This window comes from Cydia pomonella, chromosome 15, assembly GCF_033807575.1.
Source record: "Cydia pomonella isolate Wapato2018A chromosome 15, ilCydPomo1, whole genome shotgun sequence".
In the NCBI taxonomy this organism is placed as follows: Eukaryota; Metazoa; Arthropoda; class Insecta; order Lepidoptera; family Tortricidae; genus Cydia; species Cydia pomonella.
The window spans coordinates 11,730,819-11,755,457 of record NC_084717.1 but is presented as its reverse complement, the minus strand read 5'-3'; the positions used below and the strand labels follow the sequence as shown (position 1 = coordinate 11,755,457).

The window sequence follows — 24,639 nt, the reverse complement described above, 5'->3', positions numbered from 1 at the left end:
AGTGTGGATGGGTAGGGTCTAACCTGTCCTTTGTGGGAGCACGTTCATTTTAAGATTGTCTTAATTACATCTGGAGTCTATTGCATAACAATTTGTCAATTTTAATATTGGTGGAACCCTTTCTAATAGATAGATGGAATTGGATAGAGAATTCCTGTAATATTACAAATTGTCTTGTAAAGGTATCCAACATAATATTTTTAATGGTATTTAAAAAAATATATTAATTTGAATGTTGTAGTTGTTATACCGCAGATAACAGTTTGTGTAATGATTCAAAACTGTGCTATTGTGTTATAAGACGTGAATCTAAGTCATAGTATGTTTTCAATTTAATTAAAACACACAAATCTCTATCATTCAAGTCAATTAGTAAGCAAAATAAATATTTGATAAAGCCGGATACGATGGACTGTCTAAAAAAAAGTCATGACTTTTTTTCTGTGCGTGGGGAAGACCCCACATTGACCTTAGATGTGTCAACTCCTCGTAGGTGTATAGGCTTTCTTAACTAATCTGGTGTGTTTGTAAATGTCCACTAGGCATAACGTGAATGTTGTGATCGCAGTGGGAGTGGGAGTGGGCGTGGGCGGCGCGCTGGTGTGGGGCGGCGTGGGGCCCGGCGTGCTGCCGGCCGAGCGCATGGACGTGGAGCGCGCGCCCGACGAGCTGCACGGGCCCTGCGCGCCGCGCGCCCGCAGCCCCGTCGCCATCCACTAGCCGCGCGCCGGACCGCTGTCGGCAGTGACGTGTGAACAGTGCGAACAAGTGTGCCCTGTGCCCTGTGACGTGAGCGGCGCGGTCGACCCGAGGCCGAGGGACCGAATTCATATTTATAACTCTATATTTTTATTTAATGCGATAAGTCTGACTGTAAAAAAATATAATTGTGACTTGTTACTTTGTAACATGTATTATTTGTAACCGCTTCTCTCGACAGTACTTAGAGAACGTCCGGGGGGCCCGCCCCCCGTCGCCCGATCGTGATGCATCGACGGCATGAAAGCTAGGTTTTTTTATTGTTACGCAATGCATATCAAGGACGCAATATGGTAGAAAATAAATATTGTATATAAAATTTAGGAAACCGACTAATGGATTACAGACTGCGACTTAAACTGGTTAATCTATAGTTTAGTTACGATCTATGCTAGTTAGGCTTTCATTCGATTTTAATTATCGCAAGCTTTATATTTTTAAAGTGTCGGCAACTGATGACTGAAATAAAAAGGGCCAAGACTTTTTTTTGTAAGCGACGCTGAAATAGATAATCTGAAATGTATAAATTAATTTGTAAACGTACCGAACTAGCCGCCGAGCGGTCCCGGTCGGCGGACGTAACCGATGCCCTCGCATTTCAGAGTTGTTGTATAAATGTCTTTTCCTATCTAAAATTGTGCTTGGAGTATCGACGATGTAACACGTGCAGACTAATGTGTCGAAGCCGATTTATTTTTGGCCCATTGGAATATTCAAACGACGTGTAAACAGAAGTAGCGATAGGTAATTCTATAAAACACAAAATGTACTTGTAGGTTACGAAGAATGTTGAATCATATATAAAAAAATTTGGTATTTCAGATAAGAGTTAATAAATTGAATTATGACTTGTTCAACCTTTTTGGATTTGAATCTACAATAGACTAACCTCATTGCAACAGACTGGTTGAAACTTTGTAACGGAGATATTTTGTATAGCGTACACTGAATCACTGCCTTATTGTGCCGGAACTTTTTACGAATAAGGGCCCGCGACCTCGTCCCCTTCGCGCCGTATTCATATGTAACACAAGGTTTATTTTTGATGAATCCGTAATCGCATATTCGCATAATTTGTACATACGTGATACTTAGTTAAAGTTCCGCTCCCTCCGAGCAGGAAACAGTCCAAGGGCGAAGGCGAGCCGCCGCGGGCCTCGACTTTAGCGACTTTATTATGAAATAAAACATGATTTAGGATATTTTAAGTTCAATTTTATTTAGTTGAATAATTGAAATCATTGACTGAACATTTGAAATAAAGCCGCTAAAACGGAGATTTGCAATCGAATGCAGGTATTTCGTACTGCGTGCGTTGCTGTGAATTTTTATATAACTCCCTCTCGAAAGACTAAGTTAACGTGAAGTTTGTATGGTGCAGTTTTGTTTACAGGCATGAAGCATTAAAGTATTTTCTGACATTATTTTACCACTTCTCAATGCTCTGTCTATTTTGTAGTTGGTTTTCTATTACATTGTAGGTTTGAATCTATTTCTAATCTGACTGTTGTGTAAAGAAACATTCTGATAGTGTAATATTTACCGTAATACTTTTCTGCTTCATGAGATATAAAGTTGATAGAAATGAGTAAGTATGTGAAATAGGTATGACAGTATGTTAATTTTGATAATAGAACAATATGCTACAAATTCAAAGGCAGGTTTCCAATTATGAAATAACTATTTTTTATTTCTTGAATAATGTGTTCGTCTATTTGACATTATAGCAAATCTTGTCTGTTTAGTGTAAGTACGATTTATGTTAATAAGATTATTTGTTCCTTGTATGTTATATTTATTTCTACCTCGGAAGTGGGAATCTGCCGGAACATGTGTATGGGACTGGGTAAGAGAGAACATCAACACTTGAATAGCTCTAACTTATTCATTTACTCGAGACGGCCCTAGATGTTTGCTTGAGTATGTAATATACTACCTATACTATTTATTTGTACTGGGACAGTATGGAAAGAGAAGGCGTATGTTGAGTGCGAGCGAGAAGCTAATGTTTATTTCCTATCGGATTGTCAGTTCGCAGGCACTGTAACAATAAAAGGATTTAGAGCTTTATGTCACTAAGTTTTGTATTTTAAATCAATAAACGATAGAACGATTTATTATGTTTTCTTGCGACGAGATAAGGGCGTCCGCTGGCTGGCGCGACTGCACGAAGCGGACGCACGCACGCGAGTGCCATTGTAGGTAAAATCCGTCACACGCGTCCGCACTAGTTAGTGTTGGTCATACTACATATTTTGCGTTAACCTGCTCACCCGCTCCGTGCAACCGCGCCAGCTAGCGGACGCGTTAATGCCCACCAAAAATTTATTCTAATATGAATTGCTTGATTCTGGGTAAGATTGGGGGTTGCAGCTATCCTTCAGGATCATTTAACAGCATTTGAGAATTTGATTACGTTAAATATGACGCAGAATACTGTGGGTTATTCCCACTAGATACCACTAAGTTGTTACCAGTGGTAACTACTGGGAAAAAAATCCGACTAGTTACCACCAACTAGAATAAATGATTATATTCTATTCTATTCTAACTCAGTTTGGTGGTAACTAGTACCACTGGTAAATGGTGGATTTTTTTTCCCAGTAGTTACCATCAAAATGTTGTTATAGTTCAATACCAATAAAAACAGTAGAAGAAGTATAAATAAAGACTGCTTTAATAAATAATTCGTGTTTCAGTTAACTGATTAAGTGATGAAAAATATTACAACCATTAATTAATTTCAGTGATTGTACACTTTTGTTTGTGTTTGTCATTCATTCACCGTTACTTCTGTTTTACTCATTTCCTCAAAGGTTAACTGGAAGAGATCCCATACAGGGATAAGTTCGCCTTTGTTGTATTTAATTTACTCTGTAACTGTGTTTTTCGTGTTTTTATTTCTATGTACAATAAAGTATATACATACATACATACAACCAGTGCAAGTGCATAAAATTAAAAGTTATAGAGAAATTAACGTTTGGTTGAAATTTATCTTATTAATTGTAAGTCGAATTAATTGCAGACGTTATCTATGAAACATGGATCCTGGATCTTTTGTCGAGGGCGCTTACGCCGCACTGTGTAGCGCAGCGTTGTTTTATAGGAGCATCGACAAAAAGGTCCGTTTCAATAAATAAAGTCACAATTATACAAACGAACAAACAAATCACTCAAAGACCGACTATTTTTGATCACTTCTAAGGCAGTTTACTGAAACAGTAATCGACTTAAAATTAAACGAATAACTAATTAACTTATAATTAATTCGACTTTTAGTTAATTATTGATTAAAGCACTCTATATTTATACTGTTTTTGTTAGTATTGAACGCTAACCAAATTTTGGTGGTAAGTACTGAAAAAAAAACCCACCTTTCACCAGTGGTACTCGTAACTACTGGGAAAAAAAAGTTGGTGGTAATAAGGATTGTATGGGGTTCGAGTTTTACTTTGAACTAGGAACTAGAAACTTTGTCACAAGGTTATTTATTAAAATAAAACAAAACAAATTTCAATGTTTTTGAAAATTCATCCCCTAAGGTGGTGAAAAGGGGGATGAAAGTTTGTAACAACAAACAACAAGGTCAAACATTTTTTTGAGTGCGGGACTTGAATCTTTGTATAAAGACATCTTATTAGAATATAAACAAAGTAATTTCAGCGTTTTTAAAAATTCATCCCCTAAAAGGTTTAAAATGGGGTTGAAAGTTTGAATCCAGTACAAATAATGCTTTAAAACGTCTAGGAAAGGTACCGGAGTGTCCAGTTCCGATTTGATTTATATTTATATATGTTATAGAGTAGTCTAAAATAACGGACACGTATTTTTAGGGTTCCGTAGCCAAATGGCAAAAAACGGAACCCTTATAGATTCGTCATGTCCGTCTGTCTGTCCGATTCTGTCACAGCCACTTTTTTCCGAAACTATAAAAGCTATACTGTTCAAACTTGGTAAGTAGATGTATTCTATGAACCGCATTATGATGTTTACACAAAAATAGAAAAAAAAACAAATTTTGGGGGTTTCCCATACTTAGAACTGAAACTCAAAAAATCTTTTTTCATCAAACCCATACGTGTGGGGTATCTATGGATAGGTCTTTAAAAATGATATTGAGGTTTCTAATATCATTTTTTTCTAAACTGAATAGTTTGCGCGAGAGACACTTCCAAAGTGGTAAAAAGTGTGTCGTGGTCCCCCCCCCCCCCGTAACTTCAAGTCAAGTCAAGTCAAAATATTCTTTATTCAAATAGGCCTAGCAACAAGCACTTTTAAATCGTCAAATTTTACAAATATCATCTTAATCTAAATATCAGAGCAATTTATTGATGCAGTTATTATTGTTCTAAAAAAAACATTGAACTATTATAGATATGGTAAACTTAATAATAAGAATTTCACAAAAGGATCGACAAACATCAAAATTGTATAAAAATACTAGTCTAGAACCTTTCTAGAATAAAATCTAAATGTCAAATAATACGGTATATATATACATTGAATTATCAATTTCATCATTAATAACATAACAATAAATAATTCATTCTTTACAATCACACTTAATCCCACGGTGTTTCATCATTCATGTAGTCTTGTGTGCTATAATAGGCTTTAGAGATAAGCTTACGTTTTACATAATTTTTAAATTTACTAACAGACAATTCAGTTATAATATTAGGAAGTTTATTGTAAAATCTTACACAATTACCCATGAATGATTTCTTAATTTTATGGAGCCTAGTGAAGGGCACTGCGAGCTTATGCTTATTTCTAGTATTAATATTATGTATTTCACAGTTTTTCTTAAAACTGGCAATGTTTTTATGTACATACAGAATATTCTCATAAATATATTGACAGTGCACTGTCATTATGTTAATGTCCTTAAACTTATCTCTAAGTGTGTCTCTATGGTACATTTTATATATTGCACGAATAGCCCTCTTCTGCAGAACAAAAATGGTATTTATCTCTGAAGCACTGCCCCATAGTAAAATACCATATGACATAATGCTATGAAAGTAACTAAAGTAAACTAATCGAGCTGTTTTCACGTCTGTTAACTGACGGATCTTGCTCACTGCAAAAGCTGCAGAACTCAGTCTATTCGAGAGATTAGCAATATGGGGACCCCATTGTAGTTTAGAATCTAAAGTTATACCAAGAAAAACTGTGCTATCTACTAGTTCCAATTCCTCATCCTTTTAAAATAACAGAATGAAAAATCTAAAAAAAATATATGATATACATTGCCATGCAAACTTTCACCGAAAATTGGTTTGAACGAGATCTAGTAAGTAGTTTTTTTTTTAATACGTCTTAAAATTAAAAAAAAATAAAATCATCAAACTCATACGTGTGGGGTATCTATGGATAGGTCTTCAAAAATGATATTTAGGTTCCTAATATCATTTTTTTCTAAACTGAATAGTTTGCGCGAGAGACACTTCCAAAGTGGTAAAATGTGCGTCCTAAGTGGTAAAATGTTGAACAAGATCTAGTAAGTAGATTTTTTTTAATACGCCTTAAATGGTACGGAACCCTTCATGCGCGAGTCCGACTCGCACTTGGCCGCTTTTTTTAGCTGCCCAGACTCAACCTATTGCGAGAAATTGTCCTCCAAAGTATTAAAAAATATAGTACAGGTAAAATAAGACTAAATATGGCAATTTGGTGGCAAAATATGTACATCGATAAAAATTTGTTTAAGACCTTTATCTTGGCACTAGAAATGAGGATCTGCAGAGTCCTATTAAAATTTAGGGGCGGACCCCCTTTTCGGAGGGTATGTTCTGGGGGTTCATTTTAAAATATGCACATTTTACAATCTAGGCGAGTGAGGTGACATTTTCGTGTACTTTTTGCGCTGAATCGAATGAGACCATACTCATAGGTTTTAATCGGCAAAACAATTGAAAAACTTTTGTTTATTTAATATTTATTGTACAAAAGAAAATACAATCGTACAAAAGATGGACTTAATGCTATAAGGCATTCTCTACCATACCAGTCAACCTTTGAAAAAAGCAGATAATTTGTAATAATTTTGTAATTACAAAACAAAGAACGTGTTTTAATTAATTACACAACTCATTTATTTGTGGCATGAGCACGAATATTTGTTCTCGAGTCACGGGTGTTTCTATGGTTTTAAGAATTTATATGTCTCCGAGTCCCTACCTCTTTCTGCTTATTATAGACGCTCTGTCGTCGGATATACAGGAGGAGGCACCCTAGTGTATGCTTTTCGCTGATGACATTGTGCTTGTGGGTGAAGACGGACTCGAGTTACAGAGCCTTGAGCAGAGACTTGAGGAATGGCGGCGGAAACTGGAGAATGTTGGCCTGAAGATCAGCAGATCTAAAACTGAACATATGTTCTGCGATTTCGGCGGTCTCTCCGGGTTCGCTGCCATAGACCTCGATGGCGTTACATTGCCGGTGTGCTCTGACTTCAAGTAGGTACCTCGGTTCGCTCGTGCAGTGCGATGGCGATATTGATCGTGACGTAAAAAACCGGATTAGCACAGGATGGATGAAATGGCGACAGGTCACGGGAATACGGGAAATTTTTAATTTGATACCTAGATTCGAAGAAAACTAAGATTTTTGATGAAAAATAAAAACTCGATACCGCGGTTTTAAACCGAACTCGACCACGGTTTTGCATTACTCACGAAATTTTCCATACAAAAAGAGAAAACGTTTTTCCACTTATAAATATTTTCTATTCTCCATGATTTTTTAGTATGGTATGGAAAATATTCTTGGTTTTCAAAAAAGCGAAACCTATAAGCCTAGAATATATTATGCTGAAGCGATCGACATCAAAATCAAAGTGATTTGTTAAGATTTAGTAAGTGGAAACCGTTTTCTCCCGAAATGGAATTTCATATGAAAATTACATTTATTTCGTTAGATTCAAAAAGCTATTCTTACCTCTTAAGAGTAAACTAAAATTTTCTTTCAGAATCATTTTATACCACTAAAACCTACGTCTCGTTTAAGTTTGTGGTAAGTATATCAAAAATACACGCTGTATTTATATGCTAATGGCACCTATCATATTTCCCTCGATTGCTCGGGAGCACACGACAGCTTTTACTGCCTCCGACGCGTCTCATACGGCTCGGATCGCGGCTCGTCTCCGGCTACAGCTCGTAAGCTCCTCGACCTAATGTATACACTCTCGAATAGTGGCTCGGCTCGCGGCTCGTCTCGTGTCTAGCCTATGCTATGTCTAGCGCTATGGGTTAAGTGATCTTTAAAATGTTTAATGTGTAAGGTGAGGCGCAGATTTGTCAAATCTAACCTTTAATAACGTAACAATACGAGTTAAGGCACGCGTCTTCGTAAATGACATGATCTATAGTAGCAAACTCCTATAAAATGTTCATTTTAAACCGAAACGCATTTTGCGTTGAACGGAACGGAATAAGTTCCGAAACTGATACGTAATTTCGTAGTACTGTTCACTTGCTCCGATAGCCGTGATCGTCTAGTGGTTAGGACCCTACGTTGTGGCCGTAGTAACCCAGGTTCGAATCCTGGTCACGGCAGTGATTATCACTGTCATGGCGGAGTTTTCTTTTTTTTTTTTGTAAAACGTTTGTTTTTACTTTTATTTAATTAAACAAAAAAATACCAGATTAGTTTTCTTATTTGTAGCATTATATTTTTGAGAAGTACTGTATATAAATTTAATTATTATTAAATACTGTATTAAATAAAATTCTAGAATTAAAAAATAATTAAATGAATATTTATGACATAAAAGAAATAGATATTATAAGACAATTTTACAAGGATCGACTTAGTAAAACAATACGTGAATGATAACAGTGCCACCTATGATATATTTACCAAACGTGGTGCCGCGCTAGGCCTTCATATTTCTTGCAGCCGTAATGTTTATGATAAGATGTCGACAGATGTCACTACCAGTCTTTGTTTTGGTCGACCACGCACGGCAGCTGTTCGGTGTGCGCTATCATAGAAATTCGTGAGAGAAAAGGAGTGGTGATTAGGCTGTGTTTGCCTAGAAATACGGTTTTTTGTATAGTTCTAGGACTCGTAGGGACCTGTGCTCGTGATATGTTAAAGATATAGTTGTTACGCGTGTGATATACTGTTGTTAAAGTCCAGAAACGTTGTTAAACTGTGTAATTACCATAGTAAACGTAGGTTATGACGTTTACTACGTAGCGAAGTGTGTTTGTGTGAGTGAATTCGACAGGTCGTGACAGCATTGCCGTTGAAGCGAATCTTAACGGGATAACTATGCGAGCGGTTTGCGTAAGTAAAATGATTTTTTTATCCAAACTGAACCTAACCGAACTGAATCACCCCTGTTACAGGCTATAGGTAATATTGAAGGGTCCGTGCAGCGTTGTTTGACCTCGATACGCAGCGTGCCATTCGCTGTTTCCCTTTGAAAGGCAAAATTTGTCGTGGTTAATGTTTGGGATTATTTTCTGTGTTTATTTGGTGACTGTGGTCGTACGCGATATTTATGCTAATAAAGTCCCCAGTGGACTGACATTTCTGTTTTGAAGCCAGTATAAGTAGGTTTATATACCCACCTTTACTTTTTGCGAATCTTGCGATTGCGTTCCGTTTAGGTTAGCCTGCCGTTTAGTATAGTTGTAGGTGTCGTACCTATGCGGCAAACAAGATTAGATACATACCTGCAAGGGATAGAAATACCTGTTATTTAAAAATTTAATCATAAATCTTTTGTATGCTTCTGTAAAACTTAAGTTGAAAGTAGGCATGCACTGATCAGTGCTAAAGCGTGTACCTTTTTGGGACGAAACTAGAATTGCGGCGTTATGTTTTTATTTTATTAAACTGAATACACAAGTACACGAATCGTAGAACTTTATAGAAGTTAACATTAATTTTCTTAGACAGATAATTTGTTAGTACCTTTTTTTATGTTAGCATAGTCAGCAAACGAGCAGACGAGCCGCCTGATGGGAAGCGGTCATTGTCGCCCATGGACATAAGCAACACCATAGGAGCCACTTAAGCGTTGCCTACCCTTGAGAACCCTAAATACCCGCTTCTTGAAGAATCCCATGTCGTAGCGCAAAGGAAATACCTCAGGAGGCAAGTCATTCCACATTCCGCACGTTCTAGGAAGAAACGAGCGAGATGCCCGCTTATTCTTGGTGTGCCATGTATCTAAGAAGTGAGGATGAACTTTGCTCCTTTGGCGGGAGGTGCGATGATAAAAACGTGACGATGGCACCAATTTAAAAAGTTCTTCGGAGCATTCCCCATTGTACAGACGGTAGAACATGCAAAGAGAGCCAACGTCTCTCCGAAGACTAAGAGGTTCTAAGCCGTCAGTAAGTTCGGGATTACCGACAATACGAATTGCCCGCCGTTGGATGGAGTCAAGAGGAAGGAGCTGGTATTGTGGAGCGCCAGACCAGAGATGAGAGCAGTACTCCATATGAGGTCGAACCTGCGCTTTATATAACAAAAGACGGTGACCCGGTGTGTTATTGTTTAGCTCTGTTAAGCACCCCAAGCTTCTTGGAGGCCAGTTTGGCCTTATGTTCCAGATGACTTCTAAACTGGACTTCGTTTGTAATGTCGACACCAAGTATCCCGATACTTTTAGCGATGGTTAGGGGAATGCCCTGAAACTTTGGCGCCGTGACAAATGGTTTTTTTTTTCGTAAAACGCGCAGACCGGTCTTACTGGGGTTGAACTGGACGAGATTACGTCTACCCCATTCGGAGACCTATTCAAGGGACGTCTCGATCTCAGACACAAGTCGCATCCTACACTCCGACAACTGCTCTGGGGCGTTTGCACGACCTGTGTAGCAGCTATCGCCAGTGCTGTCATCTACCTACCTAATAATAAGCTTTTTATGAAATAGGTAAAGGTTCTTGTCTATCTAGTTGCCTAGTTGCCTTACCTATACCTATCTATTGATTCATTTAAAACTCGCGTTGTGAACACATTAGAAAACATAGTTAAAACCGGTAAAAGGTAACAAAAAAATTGGCGATAGAACCAGTTTGTTTTAAAATCTATTTATTAATTTACACAATCAGAGAAGGTAGGTAAGTAATTATACCTATCGCAGTCTTACTAGTGGTTTACATTAAGTACAAATAAATAATGGTACCTATAAGCTACATAATACATTAGTGGTAGGTAGTGTAGTGTATTATATTGGTGGGTAGTGTACGTGTACTGTATACCCCAAGTACACCCGGTTGCACTAACTTTAACGATTTGCTTTTATTTGTACTTAATTAAAAGGAGGGAAAATATCAAAGTGCGTATACTTTGACGTAGCAGTTTTACCTATTTACCTACTCGTTCGTTACGTTACGTTTTTGGCGTAAGAAATTGTCAATCTTACGGAATACTAAATAATGTTTTTAGTTGGTTTCCAGGAAAAACGACTTGCAGCCTTTAATCAAACAAATTTTATCTATTACTTCTGAAAAAGAACAAAGTAAGTTACATACACAAACACATTCACAAGTCACGAAAAAAGGTTAACTAGAACTGTCACACGAGAAAAAAAGCGGCCAAGTGCGAGTCGGACTCGCCCATGAAGGGTTCCGTACCATTTATGACGTATTAAAAAAAACTACTTACTAGATCTCGTTCAAACCAATTTTCGGTTGAAGTTTGCATGGTAATGTATATCATATATTTTTTTTAGATTTTTCATTCTGTTATTTTAGAAGTTACAGGGTTGGGAGGGGGGGGGGGGGGGATAGATCTTGTTCAACATTTTACCACTTTGGACACTCATTTTACCACTTTGGACGTGTCTCTCGCGCAAACTATTCAGTTTAGAAAAAAATTATATTAAAAACCTAAATATCATTTTTGGAGACCTATCCATAGATACCCCACACGTATGGTTTTGATGAAAAAAAAAATTATAATTTTATGACGTATTAAAAAAAACTACTTACTAGATCTCGTTCAAACCAATTTTCGGTGGAAGTTTGCATGGATATCATTTTTTTTTTTTAATTTTCATTCTGTTATTTTAGAAGTTACAGGGGTGGGGGGGACACATTTTACCACTTTGGAAGTGTCTCTTGCGCAAACTATTTAGTTTAGAACAAAAATGATATTAGAAACATCAATATCATTTTTGAAGACATATCTATAGATACCCCACACGTATGGGTTTGATGAAAAAAGGTTTTTGAGTTTATATTAGGGAACCCCCAAAATTTATTGTTTTTTTTTTCTATTTTTGTGTAAAAATCTTAATGCGGTTCATAGAATACATCTACTTACCAAGTTTGAACAGTGTAGCTCTTATAGTTTCGGAAAAAAATGGCTGTGACATAAACGGACAGACAGACGGACATGACGAATCTATAAGAGTTCCGTTTTTTGCCATTTGGCTACGGAACCCTAAAAAGGAGCCACAGATAACATATAGGTATGAGTTCTTATTCTTATTTTTTTACTCTCTAAACGAGTAGTGGATTTTAAAATTCACACGGGACAATTAAATTGTCAATTTGATCAGAAATAAAATTAGTGTCAATCTCATCTAGTCTAGCGTAAATATCATTTTAGTCACTATCAAAGAGCATATAATCACTACGTTTGTTACTATTTTTATTATTTATTTAAACTTAATTGCCAAATATACAAATGGCGGACTTAATGCCTATTCTCTACCCGTCAACCCCTAAACAGAAAGATATAAAATCCATATTTAATTTGACACCTCTGCTGAACTGACTTGTGTTTAGATTGTCTAGTAATTGTCACCGATTGTAAAAATGTATACTTTTGCATTGTGGATGCATCCACCTAATTTGATAGGTCAAAATCGAATCAAGTAGGATCGGCAAGCCAATATCGTTGAGTGTCATTTGTGCATCCGCATCCGCATCTACACCACATATTTTAATTGACAATGAAATCAGATTGTGTGAAAAATTTGACTGTCTGGGTTCCACTTTAAGACGAATTAATGTTGCCAGGTATATAATATTTTAATAAAAATCAAAATGTATTAAGTTTAAAGTTGGTTGAAAACTTATCGATTCTTATACCTATACCTAAAGTTTGGCAAGCTAAATGGCCGCCAGTAGAAAAAGGCGGCGGGTTGTCTACAGAGAAAATTTGAATGTCGCGCCTTTTTTCTACTGACAAGTGGTTTTGCCCGAGTATATTAGTAATGAAGATAAAACGTGTGAACCTGTTTTGATAGCCATAAATAAATCAAATTGATACTGAAATAGAAGTAGTATGATGTATTACTTGTATTTTATTGTTATTGGTTGGTCGGGGTTTGTTTGAAATAAACAAAAGTAGCTACGTAAAGGAGATTATGCGGCTTTATTTCTTAGGAAATCAGTAGGTATTTTGAGGAGCAGGATCTAGGGCAAACCGACTTCAGAGGTAGTAAAGAGTATAAATCCTATAAAAGATCTCAAGCTGTAAAGTTGTCATTACAGTATTAAAAAAAAACTAAACTATAGACTTCTGTCATTTGGTTGTTGATCTCGAAAATTTTAAAGAAAATAAATTCCAAATTGATTGTCGTCATATAACCTGCAATTTAAGGACACTCATCATGCCCTCTCTTAAAAGTTTAAAAACGAAGATCCCAGTCAAGCGCGCAAAGGAGCCACCAAGCGTCAACTTAGGTGACAACCTCCCCGAGATCGCCTTAGCTGCCATAGTCCCCTCTAGGCGCCAGAAGGAAATCAGTGAGTTTATTAACTTTCTCCTCCATGCGTTAGAGAGAAACTCCACCTGGCTTAATAACGTCCTTAGTGGACAGCCTTACTTCAGGTGCGCCTTCATGCTCGGTGCCGGACCTAACCGGTTCCAAATCAAAGACATCATCTACCCTTCCGAAAACCAGAACGTTAAACTCCAAATAGAACTTAAAGACTCCGAGGATTTAGACAAAATTGCAATCGCGGCACTATTCAAATTAAACAATTCAGAAATCCAGAAAGTTTTGGAGTACATGAAAACTAAATTGTATGACAACATCTTTCTGAAAGACGACATGCTGAAAGGCAAATCTATGGGGATCCAGTACGCTCTTTTGAGACCGTTCACTGACAAACAGTACCGCGTTGCAGAGCGCATCGTCGTCGGCACATCGATGAAGTGTATATTGCCTGCTCATCTTCGTGATGACTCCCCACCCAAACCTACACCAGTTAAGAAGATCAAACCAGAAAAGAGAAAGGTACGGGAACGTGTAGTGGCTTAGTACACCAACAGACAGAAAACATAATATACGTTTCCTGTAAGGAACTTTTACTTGGGCTTTCAGAAAAAAACATTGAGAATCATACTCCTTGGTATTTACCAACGGAATTTCTCAGAGAAAACGTTAAATCACACCATAGGCAGATACTGAAAGGCAAGCGGTGCGGCATGTATGTACATATCAAAAATTCTGATCAGTGAGACATGTAATGTAATGTACTAACGTCCTAGATATGCACAATTCCCGGACTTATGAAATAAAATGGTCAACAGTTACGGCGCACCGCAGTGTGTCATTGCGTAATGGCATCAATTTGGTGCGACTGGAACGCGAAGCGCACTAAATTATACTCATTTTTGCGATGATCGCTTCCGATTACCTGTGATGGCGCGCTCGCGTTACCGCGAACAGTCCGACTAACGAGCGCTCCGATTCAACATCTCACATATTGTAATAAAATATATACGAAAACCGCTTGTGTCATTGGTAGTTTTAGACGAAGTGGGCCAGGCGTAGCGGGCGGTTTTTCATCTGCAGCGAGCGGCCGGGATCGATATCTTGGGAATCAGGGCAGCCGTGCGCTAACTTACAGCCACAAATCCTTCCTCCAGAACTTATTACAATGGCACTCCGCCCCCGCAAACAGAAACTATAGTTTTTCGTCGGATGCTGCGGTGTTTGAGAAACTTTCCGATGCTTATCGGTAGGCATAAATCAATTGAACCTTGGTAGAGGCCGCGAAAGTCGGGCTCTGAGCCCTTTTTCTAACTTGGGACCCACCGTTCGGATTAAGGAAATGCTGACCGTTACGTAATTGGCGTAATATGTGATTTATTGGTTCTGAGAATTTGTGTGTACGGAATATAAAGCCTCTCTATTACGGATCTACTTACGTTCTGGTTACATCAATTGTGGTTTCGAAAAGGCAAACATTGGCTCTAGTTACGAGTACATCAACCGAACCGGTTACGAAATGTAAAAAGAAACTTCATTATTTTACTTGCATTAATATTTGTGAAAAGGTTTTTATTTGTTATATTTAAGCTTATTAAAAAAAAAACAATAACATAGTTCGGGTTTTTATTTAAAGTCTGTGCGGGAAGAGAAGAGTCGTGGAATGTATGGGGCCCAATACATTCCACGACTCGTGTCTTTCCGCACAGACTCTAATAATAACATTTTCAATGTTGTCCATAGCAAATGCGGTTGCATATGTTTTAGCCACCATATCTTACAATATGGAACATCCAGAATAAACTGCACTGGCCTGTTGTTCAGTACTCACCGGCACTGGCACCAAACCAGTTTAGGAAGCGTAACTTCCAATTTAGCACGGTAGTTCGTCAGTTCAACTTATACTAGTAGGGATAGGGATGAGCTCACGAGTATGCCTCGTCGTGAAAGGCTGCTGCATATAGCCCTCGGGAGCGATCCGTCCAAGACGAGACAGTGCCGTGTCGCCACCTCAGCGTCGTGTAGCGCTCAAACTGTCTTCCACCACAACGGGAGTTTATTTTGCACTTTTTGAAATATTGCGTATGCATTTGTTTTACCTCAACACATTTGCGTTGTCTCTAAAATTTACCATTAAAGATTTTAATGAGCATTATATTTTCGTCACCCTTTTTCCACAACTTGGCGCTTATTATGCAAATGCTGGTTTGTCTTTTCAAGATTGTCAAAGCCGTTATGAACGTCACTAGAACTTTTTTCATTTGAACAAAGGTTGGGTAAAACGATCTAAACGGTGTTCAGAAAGGTCGCGGGTTCGAATCTTGCCACAAGCAATAAATTTTCCCATTGCTCCTTTAATTTAAAAATCACAGGTAGTTTTAGGTCAAACCAAACTCATAAGCCGAAACCTTGAAGGATCACTTTGTTGTTCGTCTGTCCATCTGTCTGTCAAGATCCTTTATCTCGGGAACGCGTGGAGGTATCGAGTAGAAGCTGTGAAAAAGTTTTTGCCGCAACAAACGTATATTTTGACATTCTCAAGGGAATCAAAATTCTTATGATACTTTCCGTTGACCTAGAACTATAAAACTTGGCAAGTAATTAATCGTCTTACACTACAAATACAGGGAAAAATCACAAAAATCTAAATTTGTAAAAAAAAAAGATAAGTTACACTTGTACGGAACCCTCGGTGAGCGAGTCCGATTCGCATTTGTCCGGTTTTTTATTATATTTGTACCTTCTATGTTTAGCCATGTTTACACAAATTCGTTTGCGTAAAAGTCCGAGTTTAAGCTAGGCTGCAAAATCGTCAGCCGTACTTGGTCGTATCTACAAATTTATTGTTGTGCCAGCTTGGACGAAGTGTGCCAGTCGTGTGCGTTATAGTGACTGAAGACAAACTAGATTGCCTAGATCGGATTCGTCGTTGTTTTGTAATGATAGAGTAAACTAGCCAATGATTGGTACCTATATACCAATCATTTTTCTAGGAAATAATTTGTTTATTTAGGTTTGCCAACAGGTAAAAAAATAGAAAAAATACTTATAAATGACAAGTTATAAAATACCTATAAGATCGCTTGAGTAATATTCACCCAATTACAGGTAAACACGGCATGCATGTAACAGATTTTGCTTACATTTATGTTTTATCACCACATAAAATACGGTGAAAAGTGCTAAGTGTGCCAACAAATAGTGCAGTACTTACTGCCAATATAGTAATTTATTAAGAAAGACAGTTATCAACTTCTCAGAAGCCCTACAATATTTCAGACTTCCAAATAAATTTCGGAAATAAGTCCGCTAACACGAATTCATCGTTGCTCTGCCGGACTCGGACCAAGGGCCAGATTTAATTTACATCTGGGATTGTATTCGGACATTCTTCGCTGGAAATTTCAGAAATTTTTCCCGGTAAACTGCCCGGTACCCAGCCCAGCCTCGTGGTAGATATTTTATGCCGGGGCAGGAATGTTGGCGTTAGTATTTAAAAGGGAAGTTCATAGGCTTGTGCAAACATACTTACCTATTAGAAAGGTGCAAGGTCGGTGTCGCTGATTGTCACAAACACACGTAATATTATGGAATGTGCTAGCGGCAGCCGTCAGAACTAATTTTACTCCATAAGATTTAACGTAGAAAAGTCGACAAAATGAGGGCAGCACCAGTCGTGCACCTAGCGAATAATCGTCAGTTTGGTTTGCGGATAGTATCTACAGTTTAAACAAGCTTTAGGCGAGTGGAATTGTCACATTTACCTACTCTTTTTTGTTACCCTACTTTAGCGTCCCACTGCTGGGCAAAGGCCTCCCCTCGTTTTCTCCACTCGACCCTGTCGTTGGCCACCATTTTGGAATGCATCCTAGTCACCCCACGACCATCTCATTTTCGGTCTGCCTGCGTCCCGTCCTGCACCGTCTATGGTGTTCCGTGGGTCCCACTCAGTAACCATTTTGGCCCACTTTTCCGAGTACATGCGGCAGACATGTCCAGCCCAGTCCCACTTAAGCTTAGCGGTCTTGACGCCTACATCTACAACTCTAGTTCTGGAGCGTAGTTCCGTGTTTCTGATACCTACTCACACGAAAAGAAATTTTACAACCCCGGTCGTCAGTTTGATTTGTTGATAGTACAGTTTAAAGAGCTATCCCAGATAGTGGAATTGTCACATTTACCTACTCATATGATGATCATGTTTGAACTCAAACACATGTGGGAACCCATATGAAATCACAATTTTAATTGTTTGCTGGGAAATCCGCAAACAATACCTGTGCAACCTTCGTCAAAACGTCGGAAATAAAGATTTACCCGCATTGCTGTCACTCGTAATTTAATAAGGTGCATTCGACATGCACCTTATTAAATTACGAGCCTCTAAAAGGTCTTAAAACTATTGGTTCGTACTTTGTAAATTTTTGAACCACAGCATAGTGCGATATTTAGCAACTTAAGTTATTGCTTCCTGTAGATCAGTGGCTTATCGTCATCGTAATGTCAACTACATATAAAACATGAATGCGGTTAGACAATCTGAGGCAATTAGTAGGTACCTCCTAGGAAATCGAACCACTTCTCTGTGGTAGCGCTTAGCATTGGAATAGCTAAATAAACTGCAATGGCTATATTATGTGTATTATGTGGGGTTTTCTGTCTTACTGATTTTGAGTCGACCACTGACTAACAGGCTGCCGGAGTCCGGACGATATCGGCATGTCAGTTAGAACAAAAATGTGACAGTTCTGAACAACTGACCCGCTGATATCGCCCGGCGCACTATTAGTCAGTGGTCGGCTTTACACACAACTGGTTGACTAAAATTTGTTTAGTTTTTAATATTGAAATAAATTAGAAAGCCCGGAGGCAAATAATAAATTCTCTGAATAAACTGAAAACGCGAGAGCAATCAATCTACTTCAATATTAAAGCTAACCTGGAAACTTTTAACAAAACTCCCAAACTTCTTGTAAACGCTGAAATACGAGATCGAGAATATGCTGTTACAATTTTAAAAACATATAATGCATTCACGATACCTACGAACATGAAAAAGAAAATTTTGGGGTTAAATTTTTATTTTAAACATAGGATGGGAAGATGGCCCTCCCAAGTCGGCGTTATCTTTAGATTTAGGACTGGCAATAATAACCACGAGGTGATTCGGTTGTCATCTCTAACAACCCTACTGATTTACTGTGGCATTCTCATAAATAACTAGACGTGAGTGTATCATTTGATTCAATTTTTAGTGTAGTGGCTACTTAGGTCCAATTTATGTCTCTAAATTTTAGTAATATAATACTAAGTTGCAGTATAAACTTATTAACTTAATATTAGTTCATTTTATTGTAATTAGGTCAATCCGAGCTGTCAGCTTTGCCTTACGACAGTTAGTATATCTAAATCTGTGAGGGATACTCCAAATGTATTAATCACGAGAGTATTTGCAGTTTATAAGAGAGATCAGGACACATTTTCGATTTTGGTAGGTACTTGTGATATATTTATTACAATACAAGTATGCAGTGTAATTTAGGTATGCACTGCACGTGTTGAATTGTTAACCATTAGGTAATTTGTATAATGTTCATTTTCGAAATATATAATTTATTTTAACATTATTTTATTTCTTTTATTTATATTGAACGAAAATGGACATGCGCCGTTTTGTCGCCTAAATAGTGTTTAATTTTAATTTTATAAAATGTAATATGTTAATCTATACAATAGGATATTTGTAATATGGGCCTTATTGCCTGATTAAATTTTTAAAATAAAATGTATGTAATGAAAAAATGCTATGGAAAGTCTGGAACAGGTGGGATATTTTAAATATTTATATTAGGAAACTAGTAATAGTAATGTATAATTAATTACAAATGGAATTTCGACGCCAGCATTCGGGGAATTGAACACGAAGGCTTATTCAAATAACCTACATTATGTAAATTTGGTGTAATAAGAAAATGTGGGGGATTCAATTATGTAGCGTACAAATTTTGTGATATTGAGCCCCAAGGTAACATTTTAAAATAGATTGTAGATTGACTTTTTCAGAAAAAAAATTAAAATAAAAGTCGCCAAATTATTTGGCGACTTTTACTGACTTGAGTGGCTCTTATAAACAAGGATGGATCTATAAAAATATTATTTGAAACAATAGAAATATTATTTGCAAGTCATTGAATAACAAACGGGCTTCAGAATCTGGTTGGTCTAAATTTATCTTCAGTATACGACAGCGCCATAAATACATTGTACCGTGTAAATAACAATTAATAAGAAGCGTCGGCAAAGAAGCCGCGAGAAAATGCATTCGCTAGTCCGGCAGAAGTTTAATCGGGGGCTAATTAAACTGGAGAACGTACGTGACCGCCCGCCGAGATACTATCGCGGAAATTACTACACTTGATGTAGCTAGTTCAAGCCACGCTTCATTTGCTGCCTTTCTGAGGAAATATTTCATGAAGCGTACAAGTACCAGTAGGGAATATTCAAAATTGTAAGTGAGAAAAAGTGCCGAGCGTTTGAGTTTAAGGAGACATATATTTTACTCGTACAGAAATATGCGAAACATACGAGGAAAGTTGAAGACGACAATAATTTTCCGCGTTATGTACCCCGTCCCCGCGCGGGGCTGAGGGCATTCGTCATCCGACCTCCGTCCGCGACGGACCTCTTCCCTTATTTTGAAAGGATGGATAAACTTGTATCCGCTTACAGATTTATTTTCCGCCCATAAATTTTACCCACACGGGCCAGACCTTATTTATAAAAATTTTCACGTTTTTTTCGTTTTCATTTATTTTCAGCGGCGTGCGTGTGAATCTAATTCTATACGTATGCTATCGTATTACGTTTTAACTGGGCTCGTAAAGTTGAGAAGTCAAAGTGAATAAGCTCAGTTTACGAGAAGCTCAATAAGCTTAACTTTGAAATATTTTTAAGCGGAGCAGGCACCATTTCGACTGGCCGTTAAATAAATGTAACGTTCCACGCTCACATGCGGAACTGTGACTTGCATAAAATATCGCACACTGCCTGCTTTAATATGTAGGTTTAATTAAAAACGTGACTCCACACAATATGGACTCAAATTAAACGAACGTACACCGTATAACACTCGCGTACAATATCGGTCAAAATTATACATCTACTCGCTCGTAATGGGGAACGATCAGGAAAAGCAATTTCCAGACAGATTACACTTAAACAAAAGGTTATACGCTGCGGCGTTTTGAAACTAGCGATACAGAACTTTTTCTATGCAATATAATATTGTTTGAACCCCGTGCATAACGGGGTTATGACTACGACTCGACACGTAACATGAAAGTCAAGGATAACGTCAAATATCTTTAGGAATAAGAGAGGAATTGACACCCTTTATATCGAGTTGGAAACTATTTGAATTTGCACCCCACATGCGACGTCTCCTTATACGGGCCCGTGACAGCGGCCAATGATACATATTTATCTAACAATATTTATGGCTGTCCTGAAAAAGTACCGCGATTTTCTTGTTTCCTTTCATATTTAAACTTCGTATCGTATACATGTATGAGGAGAAACATTGTCGAACGGTGAGAGAATGGATAACTACTTTGATAGTCATGAATAAAGGAAGCATTTTAATAAATATTCGGCGAATGTTTTTCCGGAAAGGGCATGGAGTACCAAGGGGAAATGTGAAGCTTAAACCAAGGCGAATTTGTAACCCTTTCCCGAAATAAGGTACTTTTATATTTTGGACAGCATACGTCCGTGGGGTTTATCGCGGGTTGAGCCGGCGTCACAAATTTGTCCTGTGACGAGATATTATCGGAACCGGGCCTCAGACACCGGGCCCGATCAAGCGACTCGTTTGTCAAAAAATTCGGTTTGGATAAAATTGGAGAGGATTTTTAAGGACATGTATCAAAATAGACTAATTTTAGGGCGGTATACCTATGCTTATATTTAACTCAACTTATAAGTGTTACCTACACCTATTGTTTTATTGTAAACATACTTTTATATAAAGATCATATTGAAACGGATTGAAATTGCAGTTTGTAATCGCTGTAACAACATCAACCCTAAAGGACAAGAGCTAAAAGAGTTCCGTCTCCGAAATTGGGCATGTCTTGATGCCGAACAAGACAATATATCTTTCATTTGCATATTCCAATGTTTTCCGCTGGAAGAGGCCTGTTAAGTGTACATTTGACGGATATTTTGGCGGAATGACGTACATAAGTCTTTATTAAAAATTCAAATACTAGGGATGAAGTAGGCTCCGAGAGGGTGGAGAGATCTCAGAGATTATGATAGAACATTTTACATTCACTTCGTCGCCATCGATACAGTTTGGTGCCTAAATTATGGAAAGCTCTTCGGAGTTCGATGGCCCTGTTCGAAGTTTCGTTGCCGGTGAAATTGATTTACATAATTAAGATCGTGCCTTTTTCCCTAAAATTCTATCATTTTAAAAATTAACCTTTGACGTTGTCGTTCTAGCGAATTGTAATTACCAAATGTATAGCACAAAAAAACATAATGAAAGACTGGTATAAGGGAATCCACCCAAATTTACAGGGGAAGTCTTTGAAACATTTTATTTAATAAGACTTTGTACATCCCCTCGTACATAATTGTAAATTAATTGCGATCTCAGGAAAAAGGGACCTCCTAATGGCTAATTAGGCAAACGATAAATTTATTTTGAACTGGACTGGAGGCAATCTCTGGATTTTTTATTGTAGAAACAATTTTGTTAGAAATAATTGGAATTGATAACTTATTCCTCTAAACTGATAATTTTATGATCTTAAAAATAAATTATGAAAATGGCACTTGATTTGATATTCCTGGCATACTATGTAGGTACCAGGTATAGGACTGGTATAGGACGTACTATTGAGGTATCTTTTTATTAAGAAACCTTCTTAATTTATAATGTTTTATTTGAACAATGTTAGGATAAGTAAAACTGCGAAAACTTTCCGACTCCTTCATCCACAATCATTAAGTACTCGTAGAATCATTTTCTACAGGCTCAACAAAATTTTCGGGCATTTTATTCGCATACCTTTCGCAATACCTTTTCCTGGCAGTGACTGTACGGGGTGGGGTATCTCATAGATAATCTCAGAATAAAAATCTCTTCAACCTTACATTACTGAATATGGATTTAATGGGATTTGGGTTGGGAGCCCCGGAATCCCGAGGTGCACCGTTGCACGCCCGGGGCCCATTACCCGCCCCAAACGTTCTTAGGAAACTAACAGCGTTAAAAAAAACACATTCTGAAATTGTTTTGCAAACATGGCGCAGATGCAATATATTATATTTTGAACTTTGTGTAGATTGGATCGCACGCTGATCGAAAATATTTTTTAAATGATTTTTCTGACGTGGACATGTGATAAGCTAAGATCGAATATGTGGAAAACTAGATACCTACAGCACTGGGTGCCTTGAAAACCAGTGTCTTGTCTATGAGACGACTTATGCTTAGCGACATCCTAATTGCTGTATTGTCTTAGATATGAAGTGTGGAATTAAGAGGAGTGACATCTCTTATGGTAGAACTGTTGCATAAGTGTCCAGCTGTCAGCTATAAATAATAGTTCCAAATCTCTCCAGAGTAGCGCTAGAGTAGCTTAGAATCTAGGCGTTATTGACGGAGTGAAGTGCGCTGTCTATGATTTGATTTTTATGTTCAAGTATTCTAGGTATTGTAGCGCCACCGTATTTAAGGTTTTTGATGACACTTTTTGGTACATGGAGATTTCTTTCCTTGCCTCCACCTTCCATAACCTTCCTTAGTCTGAGAGATATAAGTTCCCATATTTGACAGTTGTCTATTGAAGTTTGTAGTGGTGCGGCTAAGACGTACCGTTTGTCAAATCAAGCGATTATAAACTAATAGGCGAATCGATTTCACAGTCGATTTTTGCATGTTTGTATTGTTTCGTTTGTATTATTAACTAAGTTCTTTTTCACATCGTAATTCATTTTATTGTCATTTTGTTTTTGTTTTAAATGTATCGTTTATATTATATACTTAATCGTTTTTTATCAACTTACGGAAATGTCATATAAATCGAAATGATAGACTCGATCGCCCACGACACTTAAAAAAAAAAGACATAAATAAGTAACTGTTTTCGTGATAAATTACTATCGTAAAATATTCAATAACTAAGATCTAAAAAAGAACACTAATATTATCACGGGATTTTATTTACAATTTCAATGGGTCATGCACGTTTACGTTTTACGGGCGTTCTCATGTGTCAAATGTGTGAACTTATATCTCACCAACAATAGGTATATATGATGGAGGCTGAAATATCATTCATTTTATTTTGTTTCTTGTTGTTATGTATGTTTTACGCCAAAACTATGTTCTATTATTTCTTTAAAATGAAATAAAAATGAATTATATCTTTTTTCACACGCTGCCTATGACAAGAAAAAATAAAACTAATAGGTATATATGATGGAGGCTGAAATATCATTCATTTTATTTTGTTTCTTGTTGTTATGTATGTTTTACGTCAAAAATATGTTCTATTATTTCTTTAAAATGAAATAAAAATGAATTATATCTTTTTTCACACGCTGCCTATGACAAGAAAAAATAAAACTAATAAAACTAACTCATACAAGAGTCTCATAAGCGCAGTAAAATTCCAGCAAAAAGTGTTCTTACAAATAAATTTCCGCTGCTCCTAGACTGCCCCGTGGGGCATCGCTTAATTAAATAAGCCACGATGGAAATCTGCAGTCCGAGCCCTCCGAACTTTAAAAATCCCATGTTGATACATTTCTATTTTTTTTTTCTCTTTATTTTGGCACAAACAGTCATTACAAAAGAGTTACATTTGTCTTATATTACATATAATATTGACAATACAGTGCCGAAAACGTTATAGATTATAGTTATTAATTTTGTTGCAATGGACCTGAACTAACTTAACTATAAGAAGAAGATGAAATTGAAAGAAGGGAAACGTTCAAGCGCTGACCACTTACATATTTATATTAGTAGAGGAAAGAACTCCGTGACGATTAAAAAATTACTCGATTAACTCGTAACTGTATAAATGTATTCACAGCACCTAATTAGTAAACCAGAGGCCAATTCCATCAAACTAATTACTGCCCTAGATATAACTTGATATAA

General features: G+C 37.2%; 3 protein-coding genes and 1 non-coding gene across 18 annotated transcripts in view; all 4 read left to right on the top strand.

Annotated features, from left to right (window-relative positions):
* The window catches only part of LOC133525834 (serine/threonine-protein kinase minibrain), a 211,938-nt gene extending 209,064 nt beyond the window's left edge, over positions 1-2,874 (top strand). For 5 of the 7 annotated variants that reach the window (XM_061862237.1, XM_061862236.1, XM_061862239.1 and 2 more), the window contains exon 12: positions 569-2,874. In XM_061862237.1, coding sequence (XP_061718221.1) covers positions 569-720 — 152 coding nt within the window. In that variant the 3' untranslated portion in view covers positions 721-2,874. Of the gene's footprint in view, positions 1-542 lie in introns of all 7 variants that reach the window. The other 2 variants (XR_009800638.1, XM_061862241.1) reach the window with 2 other exon arrangements.
* A 5,378-nt stretch (positions 2,875-8,252) lies between these two features.
* Positions 8,253-8,324, top strand: Trnah-gug (transfer RNA histidin (anticodon GUG)). Its single transcript has one exon. It is a non-coding gene; the product is annotated as a tRNA-His (tRNA).
* Positions 8,325-8,661: 337 nt separating this feature from the next.
* LOC133525828 (uncharacterized protein CG43867) overlaps positions 8,662-24,639 on the top strand; it is a 515,679-nt gene continuing 499,701 nt past the window's right edge. For 2 of the 8 annotated variants that reach the window (XM_061862225.1, XM_061862220.1), the window contains exon 1: positions 8,664-9,060. The gene's annotated coding sequence lies outside the window, so the exon portion shown is untranslated. Of the gene's footprint in view, positions 9,061-24,639 lie in introns of all 8 variants that reach the window. The other 6 variants (XM_061862223.1, XM_061862224.1, XM_061862221.1 and 3 more) reach the window with 5 other exon arrangements.
* On the top strand, positions 13,200-15,076 carry LOC133525798 (uncharacterized). 2 transcript variants are annotated; one of them, XM_061862186.1, is made up of 2 exons: positions 13,200-13,488; positions 13,873-15,076. In XM_061862186.1, exons 1-2 carry the CDS (start codon positions 13,353-13,355, stop codon positions 14,004-14,006), a joined length of 270 nt encoding a protein of 89 aa, XP_061718170.1. In that variant the 5' UTR covers positions 13,200-13,352; the 3' UTR covers positions 14,007-15,076. The 2 variants fall into 2 exon arrangements, with proteins under 2 accessions (XP_061718170.1, XP_061718169.1); XM_061862185.1 differs by having other exon boundaries at positions 13,200-15,076.